The sequence below is a fragment of the Colletotrichum orchidophilum genome (genome assembly GCF_001831195.1).
Source record: "Colletotrichum orchidophilum strain IMI 309357 chromosome Unknown Scaffold_116.1, whole genome shotgun sequence".
NCBI classification, from domain to species: Eukaryota; Fungi; Ascomycota; class Sordariomycetes; order Glomerellales; family Glomerellaceae; genus Colletotrichum; species Colletotrichum orchidophilum.
In genome coordinates, this window is record NW_019173072.1 from 106814 (window position 1) to 130962 (window position 24149).

The following is a 24149-nucleotide window of genomic DNA, read 5'->3' on the forward strand; positions in this document are numbered from 1 at the left end:
TCCTGGGGCCGAGGTACCGGGCGTACTATCCACTCCCTGCCGCAAGGTCATCCATCCACCGCCATCAACCACCACCACTACCTGTCCGTCTCAACTTCACACACCTCCGTTCCCCTTACCTCCGGTCCGAAACTCCAAATTCCCCGTCGACGCATCGCCCTTGTCGCTCATTTACTGCCACTTCCGAACGATCGCGACCTCCATGCACTGAGCAAAAGTTTGTCAATCGAGAGCGACTCCATTGTCGCATCCGTCGTCACTTGGGAGCGAACGAATTGCCGAGGCTAGCCACTGCCACACAAACGCACACATCAACGACTTCGCCAACATGTCGCTCGCAGCCTTCGATGGCCTCAAGGTAGAGCTTTTGGCGATCCGAATTTCATCATAGAGGCGTGGACTAATGCGCATCTACAGGCCGCAATCGAGCGCATCATCCTCGACCCCAAGTACCACGACATCCTCGCCGTCGTCAAGGGCGCCCGCAATGGTGCCGTCTACGGTGCAAAAGTCCGCTTTCCTCATGCCCTTGTGTACGTTGCGCCTCGACTTCCATACCCTTCGTCAAACCATACGCTAACCTTTCGGTTCCCATCAGCATGATATTCCTCTTCCGTTCGGGAACGTACGTCCACCCTCCCACCTCCCGAGCTCATCCCCTTCACTAACATAATTCTCCTCGCAAGACTACGCCAAAAAGCAGGCCTCGTCTTCCGAGCGACTCGAACCCACGCCCGCAACCTCGCAAAGTTCGCGACAATCTACAAGCTCACAATGTACCTCCTCAAAAACTACGGCCCCAGCCCGGGCAAGGAAGGCCCCTACGACTCCTTCTTCGCCGGCCTGCTGGGCGGCTACATCGTCTTTGGCGGCCGCTCCCCCCGCAGCGGCAAGATCTCGAGCGTGAACCAGCAGATTGTCATCTACGTCTTTGCGCGCGTCGTCCTGGCGCTCGCCCGCCTCGCCGTCGCCCCCGGTAAAGGGCTACCCGTCGTCAGCCGCGAGGACGTGTCCACAAAAATTAGCTATTACGCGTGGCCCGTCTTTGCCAGCACGAGTTGGGCCTTGGTCATGTACCTGTTCCGCTGGCAGCCGCAGGAGCTGCAGCCCAGCTTGCGCAGTAGCATGACGTATATTTATCAGCAGAGTAGCGAGTGGGACTCACTGCGGAACTTCATCTGGCACAATAAATAGACGGCGCTTTCATGGGGTTTTGCGGCTTGGACGGCGTATACTATCAGATGATTGGCGTTGGTGGTGGGATATTCGGGTTTGGGATTTTTATTAAACAAGTCGGATGGATTGCGAGACACATTTCGGAGATTTCTAGTAGGATCGTGACGGCATAGTGACATGGCATCATAGACCAGTCTTCTACTCACACACTCACTGTGACTGTGAATCAACTATCTCCGATTCAACCCTGACATGTTCATATGTGCTTCCATTTGTTCTTCCACAAAATTTGCATCTCGTTGTTGAGACACATCTCGCCCGGCTCGCGACGCCGCAACTCTCCGGACGGCGTCTCGTCGGACCACCTCTTCAGCATCTCGTCCATCATCCGCTTCTCAAACGCCAGCTGCACGCTGTTCCGTACCCTCAGATAACGGTTCGCCCACGAACCCACCAGTGCAGCCCAGGCCGTGGGAAACCTCTCTGCCTTCATTTGCTCGTACACGGGCACGTTATACCCGACGCGGACGTTTGGGTTCAGCCAGACCCCCTTTTCGCGGCCGAGCCTGTTATCCGCGTGAATGAGACAACACTCGGATCCTTTGACGTGCAACGACGCGGAAGCGCAACCGCGTCGCGGTATCACCGTAATACGGCGCGGCGTCAAAGGCGACGAGCCCTTTCCAACAAGACTTCACCTCGACGGGCTCCAGCGCGGCCGCAGACGCCCGGGCGCGGGGGCTGTGGAACCACGGCCAATACCACGACGCCGTCTTCATGCCGACGTCGTCACGGAGGGCAGAAGTGTCATAGTAGTACGGGTACAGGATTAAAATCCATTGCGCATGCGGCGTCGAAGTCGCATCCGCGGGTGTGCAGGAAGTGGGCGACGTCGGGGGTGTCGAAGATGATGTCATTGAACCAGAGGATCTTGTCAAAGGTTTTGCCTTAGCCTTCGTCTTGCTTCTTTTGAAGGGTTTCGAGCGGGTCCATGGCGAGGTTGCGCTCGCGTGCGTCGCGTGCGAGGTGGGATACGCGACGCATGTCGAATTGGGCATCGCCTTCGTTCCATACCCACCCCGGTGGACGGGACCCCGTAGCCGTTGGCCTGGCGTTGAGTTCGTCCTGCTGCTCCTGCGCCGACTTGCCCAGGACGACAATAGTGCCGACGCCGCGGGCCTCGAGTTTCCGCTGCAGAGTGGACAGCTGGTACTTTGTGCCGTCGCGGGAGCCGGATTCGACGGCGGAGAAGTGGACGCGGCCTTCGGACCCGCCAATGTAGGTACTCGATCAGCTGCAGCATGGAGTCGGACCAGGAGGATGATAGTAGGGATCCGCTGTTGCGGTGGATGCTTGCTATGAAAAAAGTTTCATTGCCTGGGTGCCGCGCGGGGAGGGGGGAGGAGGAGGAGGAGGATGAGGGGTTGGTTTGTTTCGTGAAGGGGCGGTTGTGGACTGTGAAGTAGGTTTCGAGGGTGAGTAGTGTGAGGAACATGGTGCGAGGGGAGAGTCGCCTTAGACGGCGGAGTGGGAGGAGCATGGCATTGGATCTCTTTAATATGAAGTCTTTGGGGGATTTAGGAGGCAAGTGTAAGTATTTTGTTCAATCGTGCCACTCAATCAGTTTGGGTTTCTTGGTACAGTCTGACTGAAGTATATCCAGAGATACACAGCAGCAGAATCTAGCTTCCTTCAAAGACATTGGGGGGTATTGGGTGATGAGCCTGGGAATGAAGCCATCTCGAGACTCATTCGTCATATGAAAGCTACAAAGACAGGCGGGTCGGACGTTGCAGGAAGCAACACGAAGTCACTGCTTCGCCCCCCTGTTTGCTGCAGAATGCCGACGCAGGGATGTAGTTCGCAGCGGGCGGGTCGCAAGCGGCGTGGCGTCACTGACGTGGCTGATTTACCCGTACATAGACCCTGCTTGGATGATCTAGGAGATAACGAACGCCACAATGAGACTAATCGCCGACAACCAAGATGCCAGATCTTAAGATAGGCCGGCAGTGAGAAGAGGGTGGGGGGAAAACAAAAAAAAAACAAGGCCGAGAATCTCATGCAAGAAGACTTCTCTCGTGGAAGATTATGAATCCAAAAGATTGTCTGCCCATTGCTGACGTGCCGTTTTGCATACCGGGGCAGCAAATTACCCCGCAGCTCTGGTCACTCAGCCATCCATCGGCATTTTGGTCCTTCCATGCTGTGAGATTACATGACATGTGCAATGGCCTAAGGTAGACCGTAGGCCTCTAAGATAATCTCAAGGGTCAATCATCAGCAAAGTATGTACGACAAGGACAGGTTTTATCCCATTCTACACCAAGTCCCCGCGGGTTCTGGATGAACTTGGCGTTGTTCGGGTTGGGTTTGTTCCCGGCGAAATCCCAAGAGCGGCAGACCAGCTTGACCAGTCACGAAGGACATTCATGGTGGGGCGACTGTCGGCCCCGGGGCTGTCTCCGCTCCTCATGGCATTTCTCAGCATGTCAGAACTTTCCTCCGACCTTAAAGTTGACTGTTCCTGGTCATGTCTAGGCCTCAGAATACTGAATGGCGAATTCATGCATCGCTATTGGACCCTGAACCTGTTGTTGGCTATCTCTAACGTGACCGTACCCCCTTGCACTCCCTGCCATCCCCCCCTGGTTGCGCGACAACAAGTTACAATCTGTCAAAACCCCCACCTAAACCCATGTGCCCCGTCTTCGTTGCCTCGCAGTCTCTGGCACTCTGCTGTTCATCGTACTATCCGATTTCTAAGCAAAGCTTGAAAACTTCGTCTGCCGACGTGGCTCCCACTCTAGGAGAGCTCGGACACCCAACCAGCTTTTAGCAATCTCGGGCCTGGTCCGCCATCTTACACTAATTCGTCGCTTTCCAGGTTCTCTCTTATCACCATCTTTGCCCATATGGACCCGTTCCGTTGCGGAGCCGCAGTTCTTCTACAGTAGGTAGTCATCGTACATGGGTTCGTTCGAGAACAAATCCACGTGTAGCGCCTCACAGTCTCAGATTCTTCAGAACGGTGTGGCTGTCACCCAACCCACCCCTGTCCCTCCCTTATGGAGCAGCACAAGCAGAAGCACCAGACTCGGCTTCGGTTTCACCGATCGGAGACTGAGCGGACCTGGGGCTCGCTGAGAAATGGACGGTAAGGCGTCGGGCCCACCCGCCGAGTTGTCGCCGTGTACGACGGAGGGGAAGTCATTTCTAAGCCGGCCAGGGCCAAAGGAAAAGTCCTTCACCCAATGGAACACAGCACTCATTGCAGGCAGATCTGGTTGTGGGGGGCGGCTGAGGACTTCTCAGGTCCCTAGTGGGACTCTCCAGATGATTCCACGACGATGCCGCGGTGGGCTCTTGGTCGATCGACTTACACCAAGGTCTTTGGACATACAAATACCCTCGAGATCCCCTCCATTCAAGTGAAGAAGAATATCTCATAACCATATGCTATTTGACACCTCTGACAAACAACATCTCATAGCTCTCAATTTCCGTTCAAATCGCATTTCTAGATACCCTTCAACTTCCAACGTCTCTTTCCAAACAATCACAATGGCCGCCCAGAACACTAAGCTCTTCCAGCCTCTCAAGGCCGGCAAGATGGACCTTGGCCACCGCATCGTCATGGCTCCCCTTACTCGCTACCGCGCCGACGACGATTCCGTTCCCCTGCCCCTTGTCTCCCAGTACTACGCCGACCGCGCCTCGACCCCGGGAACCCTCATCATCACTGAGGCCACCGCCGTCTCCCCAGCCGACGTCGGCGACCTCGACCTCCCCGACTTCTCCACCCCGGCCCAGATCGCCGCCTGGAAGAATGTCTTTAACGGCATCCACGCCAATGGCAGCTACGTCTTCCAGCAGCTCTGGTCCCTCGGCCGCGCCGCTGACCCCGAGTTCGTCAAGGGCCGCGGCTTCAAGTACGGCTCCTCTTCCGACGTCCAGATGACCGGCCGCCCCTACAAGCCCGACGCTCTCACCGAGGAGGAGATCTGGGAGAAGATCAACAACTGGCGTGTCGCCGCCCGCAACGTCATCGCCGCCGGCGGTGACGGCGTCGAGATCCACGGCGCCCACGGCTACCTCGTCGACCAGTTCACTCGCGACTCGGTCAATAAGCGCACCGACAAGTGGGGCGGCTCCGTCGAGAACCGCGCCCGTTTCCTGCTTGAGATCATCAAGGCCGTCGTCGAGGAGGTCGGCGCTGAGCGCGTTGCTCTCCGCCTGAGCCCCTTCGCCACCTTCCAGGAGTCCTACTCCACCGACACCTGGGAGCAGACCTCGTACATCGTCCGCGAGATCAAGAAGGCCGGCTACAAGCTCGCCTACCTCTCCCTCGTCGAGGCTGTCGGCAACCCCGTCCACCTGGGCATCGCGCCCCGCCAGGTCACCGACGACGTCCAGCCGTTCGACGAGGCGCGGCCCCAAACCCTCGACTTCATCCTCGAGGAGTGGGACAACCTGTCCCCCGTCGTCGTCGCCGGTGGCTACCTTGGCGACAGCGCCCGCTGGGCCGTCGACGAGCGCTACGCCAAGTGGGACGTCGCTGTCGCCTTTGGCCGCTACTTCATCTCCAACCCGGATCTTGTCTTCCGCGTCAAGAACAACGTCGCCCTCACCCCCTACGACCGCACCACGTTCTACAAGAAGAAGAGCAACGACGGCTACAACACCTACGAGTTCAGCGAGGAGCACAAGAAGGCTAACGGCATTAACGGTTCCGCCTAAGCTTTTCATGAATGGAATGGGACGGAACGGGAATGGTATAGAGAATATGGGCATTTACATGCATAGCACTGGAGTCTTGGGTTTTGCATGATAATAGATCTATGAGGGTCGACGTTGAGATATACAAATACATTTTTCTTTTGTCTCAACTTTTATACTATGTGCCGACGTGATGATATTCAATGCTCTTGAATATTTAGACTGAGCTGAAGTTTCTTGCATCCTGAAATGTTTTCTTCTACTTTGCTTGACCTAGGTCCTTTCGGCTTCCTTCCCAATGGCTGCCCGACCACATACCTGTTGCTCGACAGCAGAGAAATCCGCCGTGCTTGTGCCCCGGGCTTGTAATTTGATGGAGAAATTTTTTGGCCTAGCATGGGCTTCCTTGATTTATCCGTGGTCATTCTAATTCAACAGCGTGGACGCGTAAAAATTAATAGCCTTAGACTGGAGGTACAGCACATAAGATATGGCGTCAAATGTCGACGGTTGCCTACATATCCAACTTCATCACACCTTTAATGACCACCTTTGGGTCGTTGAAGCTCCCTCGTATGTGTGTCTGAGAAGATGCCGTGTAGAGCATCGCTTTGCATGTTTTCTTCTTTAGTTTCATCTCTTCATCTCCTTTTGACTTTTTCCTATGCTCGTCAAAATACTTCGCCGGCGATCCGGTACCGCAAAAGAGGAGATGACAAGGAAGATACCGGCCTCTATATGGAGCAAAAAGTCCGGTCGGCGCCCGGAGGAAGAACTGTTGACTGCTGGTCCGAGCGCCACCGGCCTCCTCAAGCGAATTCCACTCAAAATCACATGACGCGGTAGGAGGGCAACCGAACCCTACCAAAAAGTGCGAGTGGGGCGATTGATTCGCAGAGAAGCGAAACCTCCAAGCGACTGCAGCCCCAGCACCCTTTCCAAAACTTCGACACCACCGGCAATTCAGCTTATTCGCCTTCGATAGACCGCATCGAAAGCGAATTCCCTGACAACTCACAACCGCAAAGATGGCTGACGACCCCGAATACGTACGTGCGAATCTATTCCTGTTACCCTGAGCGATGGAAGAATAAAGCAATTCCGATGGACACACGCTAGCGACAAAAAATGGGGAGGACTTTTCGTGGTGGCCTGGGCTACACATCATGGAACAGAACAGTTTTTGGCTGACTGGATGGACGCATACAGAACGCCGAGGAGGCTGCTGAGCTCAAGAAGAGAAGAGCGTTCCGCAAGTTCCAGTACCGCGGAATCGACCTCGAGGCGTACGTTTGCCCATAACCCACCACCAAACACACGTCGCACCCCACGATTGCCGAACACCACGATGATTTCATCACACTACCCCCTCCCCACCTACTCCTACGATCCGAGGACGACAGGATCAATCACAACCGCAATATATGAGACGAACTGTTCATGCTAACATGAGTTCTCGCCCATAGTCTCCTTGACCTCGACTCTGAGCAGCTCCGCGATGTCGTCCACGCCCGTGCCCGCCGGCGCATCAACCGCGGCCTCAAGCGCCGCCCCATGGGCTTGATCAAGAAGCTCCGCAAGGCCAAGCAGGAGGCCAAGCCTAACGAGAAGCCCGACCTCGTCAAGACCCACCTCCGTGACATGATTGTCGTCCCCGAGATGATCGGCTCAGTCATTGGCATCTACTCCGGCAAGGAGTTCAACACCGTCGAGATCAAGCCCGAGATGGTTGGTCACTACCTTGCTGAATTCTCCATCTCTTAGTATGTGTCCCTCCGGATACGCTGCTTCAACGCAGCGACTGCCTTTCGATACACCACTAACAGCCTACCAGCCGCCCCGTCAAGCACGGAAGACCCGGTATCGGTGCCACGCACTCTTCTCGTTTCATCCCCCTGAAGTAAGGGAGAGTATGGTTGTGGGCTGTCTTAGGGAGGTTCTTGCATTCAAACGGGCATCAAGGCGAAACGGGAAATGGTTTTGGTAGCAAGGCAAGGCCGCTATCATGTTGTTTGGGCGATGATAGTTCAATACAACATCGTTGTCCGCTAAAAAGTTTGAGCCTCAAAATGGGAATGAATTCAACGAAGAGATACCAAAAGTACATTTTACTCTTCCACTTCCGCTTTGCTGTGATCTTCGTGAGTGTTATGGCGTAGAGCTTCTTATCAATACAAGCGATCACTTTAGCATTCATATCCTAAGTAATCTGTACCCGGGTATGTTTGAATGTCATTGACAAAGGCTTGGTCGTACTGGACCCACCAAACCCGCATTCAACCGAAAATAAGGTAGCTTACCTCGAGGCAAGTTGTATCACACTTGCGACACTACAAAAAACAAAAAACAAATCTCATGGACAAAGGGCATCTGTGACAACGGCATTGAAAGCACTTGGGTATATCTATATCATGATCTATGGATCCTCATCACTCTCATCACAACTCATCCTTCCCAGCTAACTTCAGCTGCGCCTTCTCATGCGCATCGAGTCTGTCATACAGATCTCGGCTCCAGTGGCTCTTGTCCCCCTTGTTCTTATCCATGATCACCTTAACCGCGACCTTCCAGTTCTCGTCGCTCACGCGGTCGGCAATCCTCTTGGACTTGTCCGACTCGGACGCCTTAAACAGAGGCCAAACGCCCACGTCGGCGCCCATATTCTCATCGAGGAAGCTATCCAGCACGAGCTGGCCGGCCTTGCGCTGAGCAGTCTCCCATTGCGCGTCCTTAGGTCCGAGAACCTCCAGAAGGCGGTCCATGCCCTTGTTGGCGATGAAGTCGTCCCGGATGGTCGGGCTCTTGATAAGGCCCTTGATGGCGGCGACTTGAGCCTTGGCCTTGTTTGCGGCGCTGAGGACGTCGTGGTCTGTGCTCTCGGGCGAGGGCACAAACGAGGCGTAGAACCCGTCGCGGATCTTGAGTTGCGGCGCCTTGTGGAGGGAGCGGCAGGATGAACCCATCAGCTGAGGCCAGACCTTGGTGACCTCCTCGAGGGCGGTGGGGTTGTTCTGGAGAGCGCCGGAGATGATGGCGGCTGCCTGCTGATCGCGGGGGACCGCGCCCTCGGGTGGTGCTGGGGTCTTAGGGTCGACCATCAAGCAGAAGAGGGACTTGACGGTGTCAAAGGTCTCAGTGATCTTAAGACCGTAGTAGATGTCATGAGAGATGTCCTCAAGGAACTCGAGAGCCTCGTCCATTGGGAGGTCACTTCCGTGTGGTCCCTTTTTGACGTACTCGAGGCTCGTGTAGAACTCGCCCGACTCCTGCTTCGGCTGCTTCACGACGCCGACTGGTTCGTACTTTGGCGCGTCCTTGGGAATCTGCGCCTCGGGAGCTCCGTCCGAGTCCACTACCACGATTGAGCGGTCGACGGGCATGCCCTCCAGTTCCGGGTTTTGCTCAGTTGGATCATTGATCTTGGCCTCCTTTTTGCCAGTATTGATGTTTAGGCGTACGTGGAGTCCATGTGGTAATTCTTGATCGTCGTGAACTAGCTGAAACTCTTCTGTGGGTTGGAAAATCCTGGGATAGCATTCTGCTGGTTTGTCTGTGTGGCATATGAGCTCGACCTCAGCTGACGGTGAGGGCGCTGCTGGTGATGAGGCAGAGGCTGATGATGCGAAAAAGACGAGGCCGAGAACAACCATGAAGATTGCGAAAGGGAGGAGAGATGCGTGAGTTGACCTCCGCGACGCCATGTTGGCAAAATTGAGCTTTACGACTTCTGATTGTTGCTGCGGTTTCGGACAGAATAATTTCAATGAGTCTATCCAGGTGAAGAGGAACGATCTGATCCCGTGTGTAAGACCAGCTAGAAACCCAGTGTCGCTGTATGAGATTGTGGGTGAGTTGGAACTCAAGAACTTTAAATCTTGACTCGATCTGACGATGCAATTTGATGCAACGAATCTTGGTCGAAGAGATGCAAGTCTTTATAGACAACCGTAAGATTGAAAATGAGTCAATATTGAAAAAAGGACAGTTTACCATCACGAAATAGAAATCCGTCGAAGTCGTCCGTAAGGCCAATTTGTCTCCAATTGCCCCATTAAGAGGCGATTTCACTTATTTGAATTCGGCAACCGATGATTGGCCCAACAGCCGCAGCATCCGCGCTTGAGCGCGCTAGCGCTAATCCGCGAAAAGTGACGCTCCTCCGGCACCTTGGGTCAACCTCCACCACCCGAAGCTCCCACCTCAATTCGAGACGCCCTCTAGCAACCGAATTCCCATCGTCAATTGACATCCGTTCCGCAACGTCATTCACGATGCAGGCCATTCGAACCCGGGCCGTCTGCATCGCGCGTCAGTCACGGCTGACTGGCCTGCGCCAATCGAGAACCTACGCCTCTGGAGGTGACCACGGCCACCACCACGCCCACACTGTCGAGGAGCCCATCGGAGTACGTTTACGAAGAAACCCTCTGTCGTCAATTGCTGTTGCTGTGCTTTTGAATGACCCTGGGTTCAATTGGCTAAAATGTTATCACGTAGAACTTCTTCTGGGCCGTCGTCGCCATCATTCCGTCCGCATACGTCGTCTACAAGATCACCGCCCCCGGCAAAGACGGCGAGCCGCCTTACCTCACCAAGAAGATCCACGAGGCCTGGCACTGGCAGGAGACATGGAAGGAGAGAAATGCACTGCACACCAAGGCCGTTGAGCAGGCTGGCTTCGACAGGCTGCTCTTCTTCTCCACCCCTGCCAACCGCGATGTCGACCTCAGATTCCCCGAGTATGCTCTTTCCCCCCTCCAAGCGTCCCCCTTTCAAAGAGCAGGCATTGGGTTCTACACCGTAGACTAGGAAGTGCGGAAGCTGACGATTAATATGCAGGGCCATTTCCAACTTTGCTGCACGCAACGTTGTTGCCGGTTCCCAGACCAACCTGGACCATGTGATTGCCCATTACAAGAAGCAGCATCTCGACGAGGAGGAGCGGAAAGTAAAGAAGCTTGCCGCGCAGAAGCAGGAGTGAGTGGGTGTGGTGTATGATACCGTTACATAGATCAACTCGAGGTTGAATCAAAATTCCCAGTTCATTTGTTTACCCGTTGATATTTACCCACCACGCTGGGAAAAGTAGCCGGTTATGCTCCTGGAGACACCAATGCAAGGTAGCTTCACAGATTGCTGAATCTTGCTTGGCGCTTCTGTATCGACAGTTGGCGGTCCGTATGACCGGGGTGTCCAAGCCTTTCTCACGGGTAAATCTGCCTGTGTTGTTACTGCTGACCTTTGGGAGACCGCACCGGGTATATCCAGGCCGCGTACCTGCCTGATCGAAGTAGCGACCTCTGCAGTCCCACTCTTTCCTCGTTTCTATCACTATCTTGTCACGAATGCTGCATCCTCTACAGACCTCTTTCCCGTACTTGATGAGCAGCATGACTCACCATCGTCACTGGCTGTAAGTAGGTAAGCTACCGATTCCCTCGCGAAGACAAAGCAAGGACAGGTTCCGGGTTCCTTGCCTACCTAGATGATATCAGCAACTAAGGTACATTTCACAGTTTCGCGATTACTCAATGATGCCACCTCATTCCCCCATCCACATCGTTGGAAATGGTGAGGGAATGACGTTCCTTCTGAATACTAGTCACTTATCTCAGCTGCCCGGTCTTCGCATCCAGTATTAGCTCGTGGCTTCCCACTTGGAGCCATCCTTGAGTGCCCTTTTAGATAAACATATGGAAGCGATTGCGTCCTGTGCCTGCCATCCTGAACGCTCAGACTTCCATGCGCCGCCCTCTTTTCCCGGAACTTCCTTTCAATGCTGTCTTCCTTCCACTCCAACTCTTTGTGCCTTTCTTCTCGAGTTCTGCCTCTCTACCTCCTGTTACTGCTCTCCTGTGTCTTTTCTCTTGCGTCTGCTCGTTTGATCTGCTCCGTCTTCCACAATTCCCATCGTGTCCATTACTTTCTTGTAGATCCCCTGATGCTTTTCTCTAATCATTCTAGAAGAACATTCGTCCGTTGCATTTTCATCCATCACCAACTACTCCCAGCACCAGTTTTACATTGTCGTCGTCACCATGGCGGTGCTACCCATGCCGCATATGCTCAATTTCATAGAGGGCCCGAGAGCAGCGAAAAGGGATTTCGACGTCGGAGCAGCCATTTTTCAGGGCCCGGCCATGTTCAGAATCCTCGATTTTCAACCAAGCGATGGTCGGATCTCTTATTTCTAGGGGGCATTGGGAAGACCTCACATCAACGCAATCAAGGCTCTCTACAAAGACTACTGTCCCCTGCTGGAGAACGTGCCTATGGCGCACGACCGAATGAAGGCTATACACCATACAATACTGTGCGACTTCATGAACAACATTGGATTCATGGTGCTCGGAAACCATCACATACCCATTGACCCTAGAGAGCTCCGTCCCTTTAGTGACCCGGATGGGAACGTTGCTTTCGTCGGATATGTCAACTACACCATTGCCACTTTCAGAGCCACAAAGCCCATCTCTGCTGGCGAGGAAATTCGGATGTGTCGTCCATCGTATATATGTCGCTGCCCACTTTGCTCCGTCCCGCCTCCACCACTCGCAGCCTTACCACTTGATCCCGCCACTGGCAGTGCCGCTAGTGTCGCGAACGTCGATGGAGAAGAACACCGGGAACACGACGGGCATGAGGATGATGACGATAGCGAGGAAGATGATGAAGACGAGGAAAGCGAGGAAAATGAGGGAACAGACGTTGAACATCTCAAAGAAAGCAAGGGTAAAGCCAAAGCCAATGACACTGACACCAACAGTCACAACGGCGAGGGCTCCAGCAGATTCAAAGATGATATACAGATCAGGTCACAGGCCCAAGAGGCGGACTCGGATTCCATTACACCTGCTCCACCTGCTCTGGAGCCTGCAGAGCCGAAAACCCTCGATCCACTCAGGATGAATCCAACCAGCCAGTTTACTGGAAATCAGCAGCAGAAAAAAGCCGCAGAATCTAATAGCGGTGGTGATACACAACATGTCGAAGATGTCGCCAACAACGATGGCACAGGATCGACGAAGGGAAAGGAGACGACCCAAGACAAGAAGCCGAGCCGCAGGGCCAGACTCAAAGAGGTTTGGAAGAGAGCCTTTGGAAAAAGTGACAAGCCTGAGGGCGGCCACCACGAGGTCAGCCACAACAAGGATAATCAAACCGAGGACCGCCGAATCGAGGACAACCGACCCGGGGTTAAACGGCCCGGCATGAGCGACCGCTGAATCTGGTAGACAAGATTCTCACATGGTGATTGGTATGGTATGAGGGGGTTATGGCCGACGAAGAATAGAACATAAGAGAGTGGTGAGGGTAGTCTCAATAAACAAGCTTACAAGAAGCCAGCATTCGTTGTGTGAGCCAGTGATGCAACGTAGCACTTTTATGATCGTTTCGGTAAACAAACGAATGGAGATGGCAGCAGAGAGAAGTCTACCATACCAAGTGGCCTAGGTAACACACAGAGTGGAGACTATTGTGACAGTCCGTGGAGCACACATAGGGTATCACCCGATAATAGCAAGAGTTCAGTTGATGTGTTCATTACTGGGCATGATGCTCAAAACCTTTCGCAAGCCTTGTGTGTCTCGTCTGAGCTGTCATTACAGGACAGCAAACGAGCCACAACAAGAAAGCGGATGCCGTAAAAAGCTCCTCAGACCCACCAAGACCGTTGTGCCAAAATCCCCTTGCCAGTTCTCAGCGCGGCACGACATATCTAGCTGACCCAACCGTGGGTTGCGTCTGAATCGTGTCTCGTCATCTCCCGCAGGCACCTTTAAGACCCTGCCGACAGCCTTCCTTCTCCACTCTGGATTTGGAATCGCCCTTTCGGAGCAGTTGACCACTCAAACGTTGGAGATAATCGGGTTTCAACATCTTCACGAAGCGTTTTCCCTCTGGAAAAGAGTTATAAGACGAATGCGAAAATTTTTTGGGAACCGATCGGTACTCGGGTCTGCTTCCCTAGGGATTTTGTCACCGGGACCCGCTAGGTTGCGAGGGGGAGATTGTGCCTCCTGGCAGTAACGGCTCCCTTAGAAGCCGTGGACTTTGACGAGCTGTTTGGGACGGGGTTAGCATGTCTTGGGTTGACGCGTGGAAATGGAATGTGATTGTTTCAAGAGGACGTGGACGTGGGGGTAGTGTTTGTTGGAATAATGGTTGGCGCACCTTGGAGTCCATCTCGAGACCCTCCTGCTTGTCGATGAGGAAGTCGTGGATAGCCTTGCGCTGGTCACCTGTGTCATGGCTGTCAGCTCAACTGTTGTGTGGCAGTGCATGCTCGGAGCTCGCTCAATCGGACTGATTATGCCGAAGAGGAGAGAGAGGGAGAGAGAGAGAGAGAGAGAGAGAGAGAGAGACAAGCAAAAGGTGCCCTCCACGAGACGGTTCGAACGTACCCTGAAGCTGCAGGACCTCACCGAGGTCCTGGTCCTCCACAATGGTGCCGTTGCAGGCAAACTTCTTCTTTATGACCTTGAGAATCTTCTTCTGGTCAAAGCGCTTGGGCAGGCCCTGGATAGTGGTGAGGGTCTTGCGGCCATTGCGCTGCTGGATACGGATGTGGATGTAGTCCTGGCCCTTCTTCTGCTTATCCGCGTCGCCCTCGTCCGCGTCCGCGAAGGGGTCGATGGTCTTTAGGTTTTCGATGGTAGTCATGAGAAAGAGCTTTGCGCGCAAGTCGTATGCGTGTCTTGGAAGTGTTTTTTTTGGTTCCTAAGCGTGTTGACGCGTTTCGTTTGTGTTGTTGCACGTGGAAGAGAGAGTCTGAACCTGGGTAGGAAGATGGTTGGTCGGTGACGGCTTGGGGTATGTGTGTGTGTGTGAGTGAGGCTGAGGAAAATGGCCGTGAACACGAGCGGACGGGAGTTGGTGGGATGGAGTAGGGACGAGGCGGGGTTCAAAGGTGGGAGAAGGTGGTCCGTGCATGGGTGGTGATGGTGGGGCCTATGAGCTTTCGGTGAAGTTCCATCTGAACAAGCTGCTGCACTGCCACAACTGCCACAACCCAAAGCAGAGAAAGTCGGTGAGCTTGGACTGTTTCTAGCTTTTCAATGGCTGTCGATCTTTGATCATCTATGATCATCTGGTCGTACCTTGCATTAGCCACATGCAAGTGTGGCGCATACAGGCACCTCTCTTACTTGCCTTGTATTCCCAGCCAAGGGATTGGGAGTGTAAGGTATTGAAGAGGTTTCCCGGTACTTCTACATTGCTTCTGGATTATTCTGACCACTGGGACAGCGCTTCCAAAATGTCAGAAGTAAGCAGTGGCATAGAGATACGCGGCACGAAAGGCGACGCCAAGGGTCGCTCTATCCACACGACGCGCCGTTTTGTGCCGGGAGACATCATCACCCGGTTCAACGACCCGGCCGTCGTACTGCCGCCGGGCCCTCGGGCACTGGAGTATTGCAACCACTGCCTCAAGCAACAGCAACAGCAGGCCCAAACCACAGAAAGACTTCGCGCATGCACGGGATGTAAAACGGTGGCGTACTGCGGGCCAGCGTGTCAGCGCGCCAACTGGTCTTTGGTTCACAAGCTCGAATGTAAGGCGATTCAGAGGCTTCACAAGATCAAGCCGCCGAACCAGCCGAACTGGATGCCGACGCCGATTCGGGCAGCGGCGCAGGTCATGCTCCGGCAAAAGGTGTTGGAGAGCTTTCAGGAGTTGGAAGGGCATGTGGAGGCGTGGCGGCTAAAGGACGAGATGAACTTGCAGCTCCAGGCGCATGGGGTTGTCAAGTGTCTTGGTGTTGATGACATCTCGACGGAGAAGTTGGAGAGTGCCTTCCAGGTTCTGTGCAAGGTGCGTGTGCCTGATATGCTCTCCAGGGCGGGTGGGTTTACGTGCTAACAGTATATTGCGCAGCTTCAAACGAATGCTTTTAGCAGGTCAGAGGAGTACCATGAGACTGGTGGTATTTTCTTGGACACAAGACTTGCCATGATGAATCACTCATGCTGCCCCAATGCCATGGTCCAATTCGATGGAAGGAAGGCCACGCTCCGCGCAATGTCTTTCATCGAGTCAGGGGATGAGATCGAGATATCTTATATTGGTGAGTCATCGTAAAAAAAATGCCTGGATTTCTCATGGAACCATCTTAACTAAGCTGTTCCAGACCAGACCCAACCAAAGAACAAAAGACAGGGCGACCTTGGCCTATATCACTTTGAATGCAAGTGCCACAAATGCATGAATGACCTGGATGAATATCAACTTGCTAGGACGGATTCATCGGTTGCTGAGCTGAATAAGCTGAGCCTCATGCCTGATATTGAGAGGTTTAAGCTCCCTCCTGGGCCAGACGGGCAGGGCTCGCCACAAAGACAGGAGGGTGAAAAGCTTCAAAAGATATTCCCTGCACTCCCCCGCGACATGGAGCCCAAAGCAAAGCACAAATGGCTACGGGAGGCGTACAAGACGGCTTCATGGTTTCCCAAGAATGGCAAATGGGCCATCGAGCCCTTTGCTCAGCTTGTGGACGAGGCGGCGTTTTACTTTGGCAAAGATCGGAACAACCACGAGTGCGCGTTAGCCATCGCCTGCCTGTCGGCCTACGAGATTGAGCCGTACAAGCACCTCGTCCCATTCCATCCCCAAAGACTCAAGGGCCTATCTTCCATTGCTATCGCGCTGTCGAATACAGCGCCCAACCCTGAAAATTTGACGAAGCTGGCGAGAGACATGGCTAGGGCGAAGAAGTTCCCAGGCGTGAGTGTCAAGATATTAGAGAACCTAGACCAAGTGTCAATGTGCCAGATGGTTTTGGCAATGATCGATGGGTACAAGACTCTGGCGCCATCGGCCGACTGGGAAGTTGTCGTCTTGGCAAGGCAGATGCTCAGTGACATTGGGAGCCTTCCGGGCAGGGAGAAGGAGAACAGCCTGATCACCGCTTGGCTCAAGGATCCAAAGCAAATGGAGGACTTCTTCAAGTACGCTCTGATAGAGCCGGTCAGAGCTTTGTCTGAGCTTGGAAAAGTTGTGTTGGAAGTAGACTTGGGCAGGGACCAAGATTTGTCTGCCAATTGATACCCCTGACTGAGACCAAGACTGATGATGAATGTCCTTTTTGTCTTCGGGTGAGCTACTTGTACAAGTATCAACCCTTTCTGCTCACGGGCAAAGAAACCCTCGATTTCTTGGCACTCCTTTTGTCAATATTACCCGATCTGGTGAGTCGTGGGCCCTGTTTCTCTTCACCAGCTTGGGTAATTTGTTCTGCTGGTGCTCTTCGTTTGCGGCTTGTAGGCTGCAGAACTTTAGGTGAGGCGGTGATGGCTTCGGTGGGAACTCTGGCGTTTGCTTCCTGATAAACGCCATTTGATGCTGCATCGATGTTAAAATTCAAAATGGCAGGAAATGTTTCCGAGCTCTCGGGTTGTTGGCCTGGCGCCAGTTGTGATTCCTCGCAAGATCGAGCAGGACGTTCTGCGCTCGCCTCCAGACGCTGTATCCTGCTCTTGAATAGATCAAATTCCATCTGCAGCGTTTCCACTTGGTTTGCTCGAGTTCCGATCTTGGTGATGTTGCTGGTCAAGATGTCCAGTTCCCGCGAAGGTATCTGCTGCTTTGACAGGCCGAGGTTGTTTTTGCGGTCTTGTTCCATGATTCGTCTAAGCTGCGTCAACTCAGTACGTAGACTGGCTGTTTCCTTGGCGCTGTCCCTTGCCATCTCGAGGCTCTCTTTCGCGGTTTCAGTTACACTTGTCACCGTCAGCTGTAGGCCTAAAGTTGCGCTTTCGAGCCTTCTTAAATCTTCTCGCGTTGTTTGAAGCTCTCTTCGGGACCCATCATGCTCCTTTCTGAAATCTTCGGAGAGCTTCTGCATCTCAGAAATCGCCGCACTTGCCGTCCGAACCTGGCTCTCTAATCGAGACACTTTGGGACTGTTCTGCATAGGGTGTGTCCCACTAGATCCTTCCGATTTGAGACACTTCAAATCGGCTCTGTGAAGGTCGATATCCTTCTGAAGCTGGTCCATAGTTGACCTGAGCTTTGCTATCTCCTTTTCGATGCGCGACACAGCGCCGTCGAATTGGGAGATCACCTGAAACCCAGCAGTATCTATCCTCTCAATATTTTCTCGCTGAGTATCAAGGTCTGCTCGTAAACGAAGGAGGTCAATATTTTCGGAGTTGGACGACCTATGCCCGTTTTCAAAGCCGGGTTCTTGACGATAATCCGAATTGAAATGAGCGTTGGTTGAACACGATCCAGTGCGAGAATCATCCCGGAGCTTTAATTTGCGGCGCACATCGAGCTCTATCGGCTTGCCATTCTTCTTCAGAAACACAACAGAGGTCTGCCTCAGAAGTATTTGCGAGCTACCTTGCGTGAGTCTAGGGATCGTCGAGGTTCCGATGTCCACTTACTCGCAAAGCACATGGTTGACTGGGCTGCTCAAACATTTGAGGCCGATGACATTATCACACTTGACGCAACTGACATCTTGAAGCTCACTACGAGAGATCAGTCTCCCAATCCACATAAGGACAGCCGGACGATGCCTTACCATCCAGCAACGAGGGTTTCTGCTTCACCAATCCTCGTGGGTTCCTTGGCGACCATCTGAGTGGTGCCTTGGGCGTCAATCAACGGACTGAAGTAAGATTTTCCAATCTGAGTCCAAAGGTTGAAGAAATTTGCCAATTTCGTCTGGCAGCTTGTGCACTTGCATTGGATGACTTCCATCATGGCGAATCTTCCGAGGCCTATCGAGCTGGCACGGACCAACGATCTTGCGATTTCTCGACAGTGGTGAGATACGTCGATATCCTACGGCGAATGACGATGGGGAAAAGTCGCGACCCAGTGACACTTTGTGAAGGACGGCGGGTAGAAGTGGCACTGCAAAAGAAGCTGGAATGCGAGACCTATAGAACCTACCAGAGCGAATGCCTACCTCAAGGTATTTTCCTTGCTGAAGTGCTTGCCAGCCGTGCCTGCCTCATTTGTGTCCCTGTCAAACGGGTAACTCAGGCCAGGGTCCCTGAAGTTTGAACGTTGGTCTTATCTTATCTGATATACTCCTTACATCACAGCCGATTGGCTTGCCCCGCAAAACCAGGGACCTTAAGGTACCTCCGGTATCGACCGTCGCATTTGCGCTTTCCGGATCAGGGAACTTTTTTTTTGTGAGCGATCCCATCTAAAACTTCGCCCGAACACACTTACATCCCCCACTACCAGCCACGGCGCGACTCAATCTACCCTCACCTCCTCAAAATCTGCCAATTGTCATCGACAGCAATTGGAGAAGAGCAATCATGGGGAAGCGTCGCAGAAATCGCGACGAAGGCGGAGGAATTGCCATTGCTGCCTCCGATGACAATGCATCCGGAGATGTCCCCGGAACGACCTCCCAACCCCACGAATCGACAGCCGAAACCGAAAGAGGGAATAGCGAAACCAGCTCGCGGGAGAGCTCCTCGCTCACTCAAAGCAGTGGCAGCTTAAAGAGAAGCGCCCCTGACGATAATGACGAAGGATGGACCAAAGTCGAGCGATCCAGTAAGAAGCGCAAGAAGGTCCCTAGGGAGGGCTCCAACAACTATCCCGCCATTACCTTTTCTACGAGTGCAAAGCTTTTTGCCAAGATCAACCTCGCTATGCTTCGTGATCTTGTCTTGTACATTTTCGCCGATGGAACAGGTCCGAACTGGATTTCCGTTTCTCACCGACCGAACATCAGAAAAATTGTTGTATTGATGGTGCCTGGATTGGAGGAAGCCATGTTCAAGGAAGGCGTGAACTTGGGCGATTATACATCTGGCCCAGCGAAGAACCAGGATCGGACGGAAACGACACCAGACGATTACTATCCGCGAACTCTTTCTGCAGACCGGCTGCCGCTTGCGCTTCAGGGATTTGCTAAGATGTTCCCTCACTTGTGGCCTGTCAAGGCGCCTGGTGACGACAAGTACATGAAACTCCACTCGCCCATGGGAACATTTTTGACGGCACCGATGCCTAAGAACAAGGACGACAGGAAGGGCCCTAAACCGGCAAGAGAGCCCTCGGGATGGAAGAATGAGAGAACCCGTATTACCGAATTCTTGGCATCGCTTGAGGAGCTCGAAACAGCTGGCCATCTTATCCACCCAGCGCTCATCGAGAACGCGGAGAAGAGAGCGGCTTTCAGAGTTCCCGACGGATGGGCAATTTCCAAAGTTGACAAGATCGAAGACGGTGAAGTGCCCGAAGCGGAGATAGAAAAGGGCAGCGTCACTGCCGGCCGAGAATGTCTCGCCTTGGATTGCGAGATGTGCATGACAGGTGAGAGCGAATACTCTCTTACCCGTATCAGTATCATCTCTTGGTCGGGAGATCTCATCATGGACGAACTGGTGAAGCCAGAAAAGCCCATAACCGACTACGTCACCCGATTTTCCGGCATTACACAGGAGATGCTGGAGCCAGTTACGACAACATTGAAGGATATCCAGCAAAAGCTGGTTGAACTTATCACTCCACGAACTATCCTCATCGGGCACTCGCTCGAATCTGATTTGAAGGCTCTGCGATTCTCACATCCCTTCATTGTCGATACCTCCCTAATCTACCCCCACCCTAGGGGTCCACCTCTGAAGGCGTCACTAAAGTGGCTAACTCAGAAGTATGTCAATCGCGAAATCCAGAAGGGTGGTGCCAATGGTCATAATCCTATTGAAGACTCCCGTGCCTGCCTCGATCTTGTCAGACAAAAGTGCGAGAAGGGCAAGTTGTGGGGCGCATCTGATTCCCAGGGTGAGAACTTATTCCGACGGCTATCAAGAGTGGGAACTGCGTACAAGGCACAAGGCGGAGAGGCAGGCGGTTTGGTTACGGGGAAGACAAGCGCTGCTGTGGACTGGGGTGAACCGTCCAAGGGACCTGGCGCTGGAGCAACTTACCAAATAGGCTGCAAGTCCGACGCGGACGTTGTCAACGGTGTCATCCGTGCCGTGAAGGGAGATCCGGATGGACTGGAAATTCCCGGTGGTGGCGTCGACTTTGTTTGGGGTCGCATGCGAGAGCTCGAGGCGCTGCAAGGATGGTGGAACAAGAACCGAGTTGAAAGCGCCAACAGTGATGGCGGGCCTCCTGACTTTGACAAGTCCCAATTTGAGGGAAAACTCGGCAGATCGCCCCTTGAGCAGTGCTTGGCCCGTCTGTCAGTCTCTCTGCAAGCCATTCACGACAGCCTTCCGCCCTGCACGGCATTCATTGTGTATTCAGGATCTGGGGATCCTCGCGAGATGAGCAAGCTCCAGGCCATCCACACGCAGTGGAAGCGGGAGTATAATACACCTGGAAAGAAGTGGGATCAACTGTCAGTCAAATGGACGGACGAGGAGGAGCAGGCTCTTCGACGGGCTGTCATCAAGGCTCGCCAGAGTATCGGCTTCATTGGCATGAAATAACTATGAGGATGGCTCATAAAAGGGCCACGGAGCGGCTGTTTCCTGAGCAAATAGAGCAGAACATACAGCATTTCATGGATCCCGAGCATAGGGAATAGTCTGCAGATCAGGGACTCACTGATTAGTATTCATACATGATACCCCTAGCCTAAGTTTTGATACAGGAACCCTACCGGCAGTTGGGAGAAAACTTGGACTCGACATTCAGCAGGAGAGTTTGTAAAAAATGAGAGAATAACCTATTTCAGGATCAGCAGAGGACGAAATCCATCGGTGTCTTGGCTGAAAATTGTCGATGATGTGAAGGCCGGCTATCCATATCGCGGCTGTCGGATTAAATTGCCTAAAGAGGAACCCAAAGATGCAGCCCGAGCAGTGACATGTTTCTTGTACGGATACGTCCATGCACCACTCACATGCGCGCTTCGGAGTTCAGAGCTTCAAACGAACTGGGGTCAGCGCTCACCCCACTGTCGTTTTCTCACAACCATGACTATCTGATTGGCTACCCCGCCTCCGGCTGCGGAGAAAGATATCAACCGTTGCCGCGCCTAAGCCCGCCCCGCCGGCCTGCCTCGGTATCTTCTCGGAGAAGCAGCCGCTCAACACTGGCCGAATTACAAACCAGTCACATCCCGCCTGTTCGCCAACTCCAGCCCAACGTCGCGCTCCCATCCGTTGCCTCGAAATTTTGAGACATTGATTTACTTCTCAGTCTCGCGACGCCTCCCTCAGAAGCCTTTCGATTACGGTTGCCACCACTTCGAAATAAGAACCCCGCTATTTACCTACCACTCAACATGTCGTTTATGGGCGGCGCAGAATGCTCTACGTCCGGCCACCCCCTCAGCCAATTCCAGAAGCATGTACAAGATGACAAGACCCTTCAGAGAGATAGATTGGTGCAACGGGGCCCAAATGCGCTTGCTGGTGGCTTCCGAAGCGCGGGCGCAAGTACTCCACAGGACGAGGTACGCACACAGCGGCCATATACCGCCGTGAACTTATTTGAACTGATCGGCCTGTTAGATGATGAACGGTTTCCTCAACAAAGCCCCAGGCCTTCAGCAAGAGCTTCCCATGCAAAATGGTGCTGTCCGGATCGACCCGAATCAGGGAGTCCACCTCCGTGCCAACTCGACATCACCAACTTGGGCAAATGACTTCCAGAACCAAGCTGCCATGGAATCGGCATTCCAGCAACCTCCCGGAACCCAATTCAGTCCCGAAGATTTTGCGCGCTTTAGACAGATGAATCAACAGCCCTCATCGGCAAGAGCAAGCCCCATGCCTGGCCAAATGGCTCAACAGCCGAGAATGGGTATGGGAATGAACATGGGAATGGGGATGGGTATGGGTTACAACAGCATGATGGGCCAACCCACGTTTCAGCCCATGTACCAGCAACCGATGCAACAACAACACGAGGACGTCAAGGGCAAGGGAAAGCTAGTGGAGCTTGACGACAACCAGTGGGAAGAGCAATTCGCCCAAATGGAGTTGCAGGAGAGGGAGGAGCAGGAAGCCAAGGCTGCAGAGACTGAACTAGACGAGATGGACAGAGCAATGCAGAGTGAGACAGGTTTCGGCGATTTCGAGTCAATATGGAGAGGAATCCAGGCTGAAACTGCTGCAGCAAGAGGCATGGTCGACGATTCGACATTCGACAAATTCGACAGCGAGGACTGGGGTCCAGATTTCACCGGTATGAACGGCGACTGGGGCAGACTCGGCGATCCCGTTATCGAGAACTATCTCTTTGAAGAGGACAACTTCTTCAGCGAGGAGAAGAACGCATTCGAAGAGGGCGTCCGCATCATGCGTGAGGGAGGAAATCTGTCACTAGCCGCTCTCGCGTTCGAGGCTGCAGTCCAGCAAAATCCACAGCATACCGAGGCTTGGGTGTACCTTGGTTCGGCACAAGCACAGAATGAGAAGGAGACGGCGGCTATTCGTGCGCTCGAACAAGCTCTCAAGCAAGATCCTAACAACCTAGCTGCCCTCATGGGCCTGGCTGTGTCTTATACCAATGAGGGCTACGACAGCACTGCCTATCGCACACTCGAGCGGTGGCTTTCGGTCAAATACCCGCAGATTATCGCACCGACTGACTTGCACCCCATGGCTGAGATGGGCTTCACTGACCGGCAGCAACTGCATGACAAGGTCACTGGCTTGTTCATTAAGGCGGCACAACTCAGCCCGGACGGCGAACACATGGACCCGGATGTCCAGGTTGGCCTGGGCGTCCTTTTCTACGGCGCCGAGGAGTACGACAAGGCCGTCGACTGCTTCACTGCCGCCCTTCATTCCTCGGAACTCGGAGCCTCAAACCAGCAAGAACAGCTGCATCTGCTCTGGAACCGCTTGGGTGCTACTCTCGCAAATTCGGGCCGCTCCGAAGAGGCTATCGCGGCGTACGAGAAGGCACTAAGCATCCACCCCAACTTTGTCCGAGCACGTTACAACCTAGGTGTCAGCTGCATCAACATTGGATGCCATGCCGAGGCAGCTTCACATTTCCTCGCTGCGCTCAACATGCACAAGGCCATTGAGAAGAGTGGCCGTAACATGGCGTACGAGATTTTGGGTGGTGGCGAGGGCTCCAGAGGCGGTGCCAACACGGCTCAACTTGACGAGCAGATCGACCGCATGACGGCGCAGAATCGCAGTACAACCCTTTACGACACCCTGAGGAGAGTGTTCACACAGATGGGGCGTAGGGACCTGGCCGAGAAGACTGTTGCGGGTGTAGATCCCGAGATCTTTAGGGGTGAATTCGACTTCTAGAGGCCTCTAGATCGGTTGGTTGCCCAGGTTCAGGAGATGATCAA

General features: G+C 53.6%; 14 protein-coding genes across 14 annotated transcripts; 8 read left to right on the top strand and 6 right to left on the bottom strand.

Annotated features, from left to right (window-relative positions):
- Window positions 1-328: 328 nt before the first annotated feature.
- CORC01_11109 (peroxisomal membrane protein 24) lies at window positions 329-1194 on the top strand (the record flags this gene model as incomplete). Its single annotated transcript, XM_022622735.1, has 4 exons — window positions 329-358; window positions 418-533; window positions 599-625; window positions 687-1194. 4 exons carry the CDS (start codon window positions 329-331, stop codon window positions 1192-1194), a joined length of 681 nt encoding a protein of 226 aa, XP_022470775.1.
- A 238-nt stretch (window positions 1195-1432) lies between these two features.
- CORC01_11110 (uncharacterized protein) lies at window positions 1433-2093 on the bottom strand (the record flags this gene model as incomplete). Its single annotated transcript, XM_022622736.1, has 2 exons — window positions 1433-1742; window positions 1807-2093. The coding sequence occupies 2 exons, from the start codon at window positions 2091-2093 to the stop codon at window positions 1433-1435; spliced, it is 597 nt and encodes a 198-aa protein (XP_022470776.1).
- Window positions 2094-2124: 31 nt separating this feature from the next.
- On the bottom strand, window positions 2125-2671 carry CORC01_11111 (uncharacterized protein; the record flags this gene model as incomplete). Its single annotated transcript, XM_022622737.1, has 2 exons — window positions 2125-2461; window positions 2490-2671. The coding sequence occupies 2 exons, from the start codon at window positions 2669-2671 to the stop codon at window positions 2125-2127; spliced, it is 519 nt and encodes a 172-aa protein (XP_022470777.1).
- A 1528-nt stretch (window positions 2672-4199) lies between these two features.
- Window positions 4200-4448, bottom strand: CORC01_11112 (uncharacterized protein; the record flags this gene model as incomplete). Its single annotated transcript, XM_022622738.1, has 1 exon — window positions 4200-4448. The coding sequence occupies one exon, from the start codon at window positions 4446-4448 to the stop codon at window positions 4200-4202; it is 249 nt and encodes an 82-aa protein (XP_022470778.1).
- Window positions 4449-4740: 292 nt separating this feature from the next.
- Window positions 4741-5916, top strand: CORC01_11113 (NADPH dehydrogenase; the record flags this gene model as incomplete). Its single annotated transcript, XM_022622739.1, has 1 exon — window positions 4741-5916. One exon carries the CDS (start codon window positions 4741-4743, stop codon window positions 5914-5916), a length of 1176 nt encoding a protein of 391 aa, XP_022470779.1.
- Window positions 5917-6792: 876 nt separating this feature from the next.
- CORC01_11114 (40S ribosomal protein S15) lies at window positions 6793-7799 on the top strand (the record flags this gene model as incomplete). Its single annotated transcript, XM_022622740.1, has 4 exons — window positions 6793-6948; window positions 7105-7181; window positions 7362-7658; window positions 7730-7799. Coding segments are annotated over 4 exons (600 nt in total), but the record flags the coding sequence as incomplete, so codon positions are not given.
- Window positions 7800-8333: 534 nt separating this feature from the next.
- CORC01_11115 (nucleotide exchange factor SIL1) lies at window positions 8334-9596 on the bottom strand (the record flags this gene model as incomplete). Its single annotated transcript, XM_022622741.1, has 1 exon — window positions 8334-9596. One exon carries the CDS (start codon window positions 9594-9596, stop codon window positions 8334-8336), a length of 1263 nt encoding a protein of 420 aa, XP_022470781.1.
- Window positions 9597-10166: 570 nt separating this feature from the next.
- On the top strand, window positions 10167-10876 carry CORC01_11116 (NADH-ubiquinone oxidoreductase 17.8 kDa subunit; the record flags this gene model as incomplete). Its single annotated transcript, XM_022622742.1, has 3 exons — window positions 10167-10301; window positions 10393-10634; window positions 10735-10876. 3 exons carry the CDS (start codon window positions 10167-10169, stop codon window positions 10874-10876), a joined length of 519 nt encoding a protein of 172 aa, XP_022470782.1.
- Window positions 10877-12167: 1291 nt separating this feature from the next.
- CORC01_11117 (uncharacterized protein) lies at window positions 12168-13121 on the top strand (the record flags this gene model as incomplete). Its single annotated transcript, XM_022622743.1, has 1 exon — window positions 12168-13121. The coding sequence occupies one exon, from the start codon at window positions 12168-12170 to the stop codon at window positions 13119-13121; it is 954 nt and encodes a 317-aa protein (XP_022470783.1).
- Window positions 13122-13934: 813 nt separating this feature from the next.
- CORC01_11118 (translation initiation factor SUI1) lies at window positions 13935-14559 on the bottom strand (the record flags this gene model as incomplete). The annotated part of the gene is made up of 3 exons (XM_022622744.1): window positions 13935-13958; window positions 14071-14138; window positions 14301-14559. The coding sequence occupies 3 exons, from the start codon at window positions 14557-14559 to the stop codon at window positions 13935-13937; spliced, it is 351 nt and encodes a 116-aa protein (XP_022470784.1).
- A 595-nt stretch (window positions 14560-15154) lies between these two features.
- On the top strand, window positions 15155-16942 carry CORC01_11119 (MYND finger; the record flags this gene model as incomplete). Its single annotated transcript, XM_022622745.1, has 3 exons — window positions 15155-15712; window positions 15776-15965; window positions 16029-16942. The coding sequence occupies 3 exons, from the start codon at window positions 15155-15157 to the stop codon at window positions 16940-16942; spliced, it is 1662 nt and encodes a 553-aa protein (XP_022470785.1).
- A 70-nt stretch (window positions 16943-17012) lies between these two features.
- On the bottom strand, window positions 17013-18607 carry CORC01_11120 (uncharacterized protein; the record flags this gene model as incomplete). The annotated part of the gene is made up of 3 exons (XM_022622746.1): window positions 17013-18237; window positions 18286-18372; window positions 18426-18607. The coding sequence occupies 3 exons, from the start codon at window positions 18605-18607 to the stop codon at window positions 17013-17015; spliced, it is 1494 nt and encodes a 497-aa protein (XP_022470786.1).
- Window positions 18608-19179: 572 nt separating this feature from the next.
- Window positions 19180-21315, top strand: CORC01_11121 (exonuclease; the record flags this gene model as incomplete). The annotated part of the gene is made up of 1 exon (XM_022622747.1): window positions 19180-21315. One exon carries the CDS (start codon window positions 19180-19182, stop codon window positions 21313-21315), a length of 2136 nt encoding a protein of 711 aa, XP_022470787.1.
- Window positions 21316-22115: 800 nt separating this feature from the next.
- Window positions 22116-24105, top strand: CORC01_11122 (tetratricopeptide; the record flags this gene model as incomplete). Its single annotated transcript, XM_022622748.1, has 2 exons — window positions 22116-22286; window positions 22345-24105. The coding sequence occupies 2 exons, from the start codon at window positions 22116-22118 to the stop codon at window positions 24103-24105; spliced, it is 1932 nt and encodes a 643-aa protein (XP_022470788.1).
- Window positions 24106-24149: the final 44 nt, after the last annotated feature.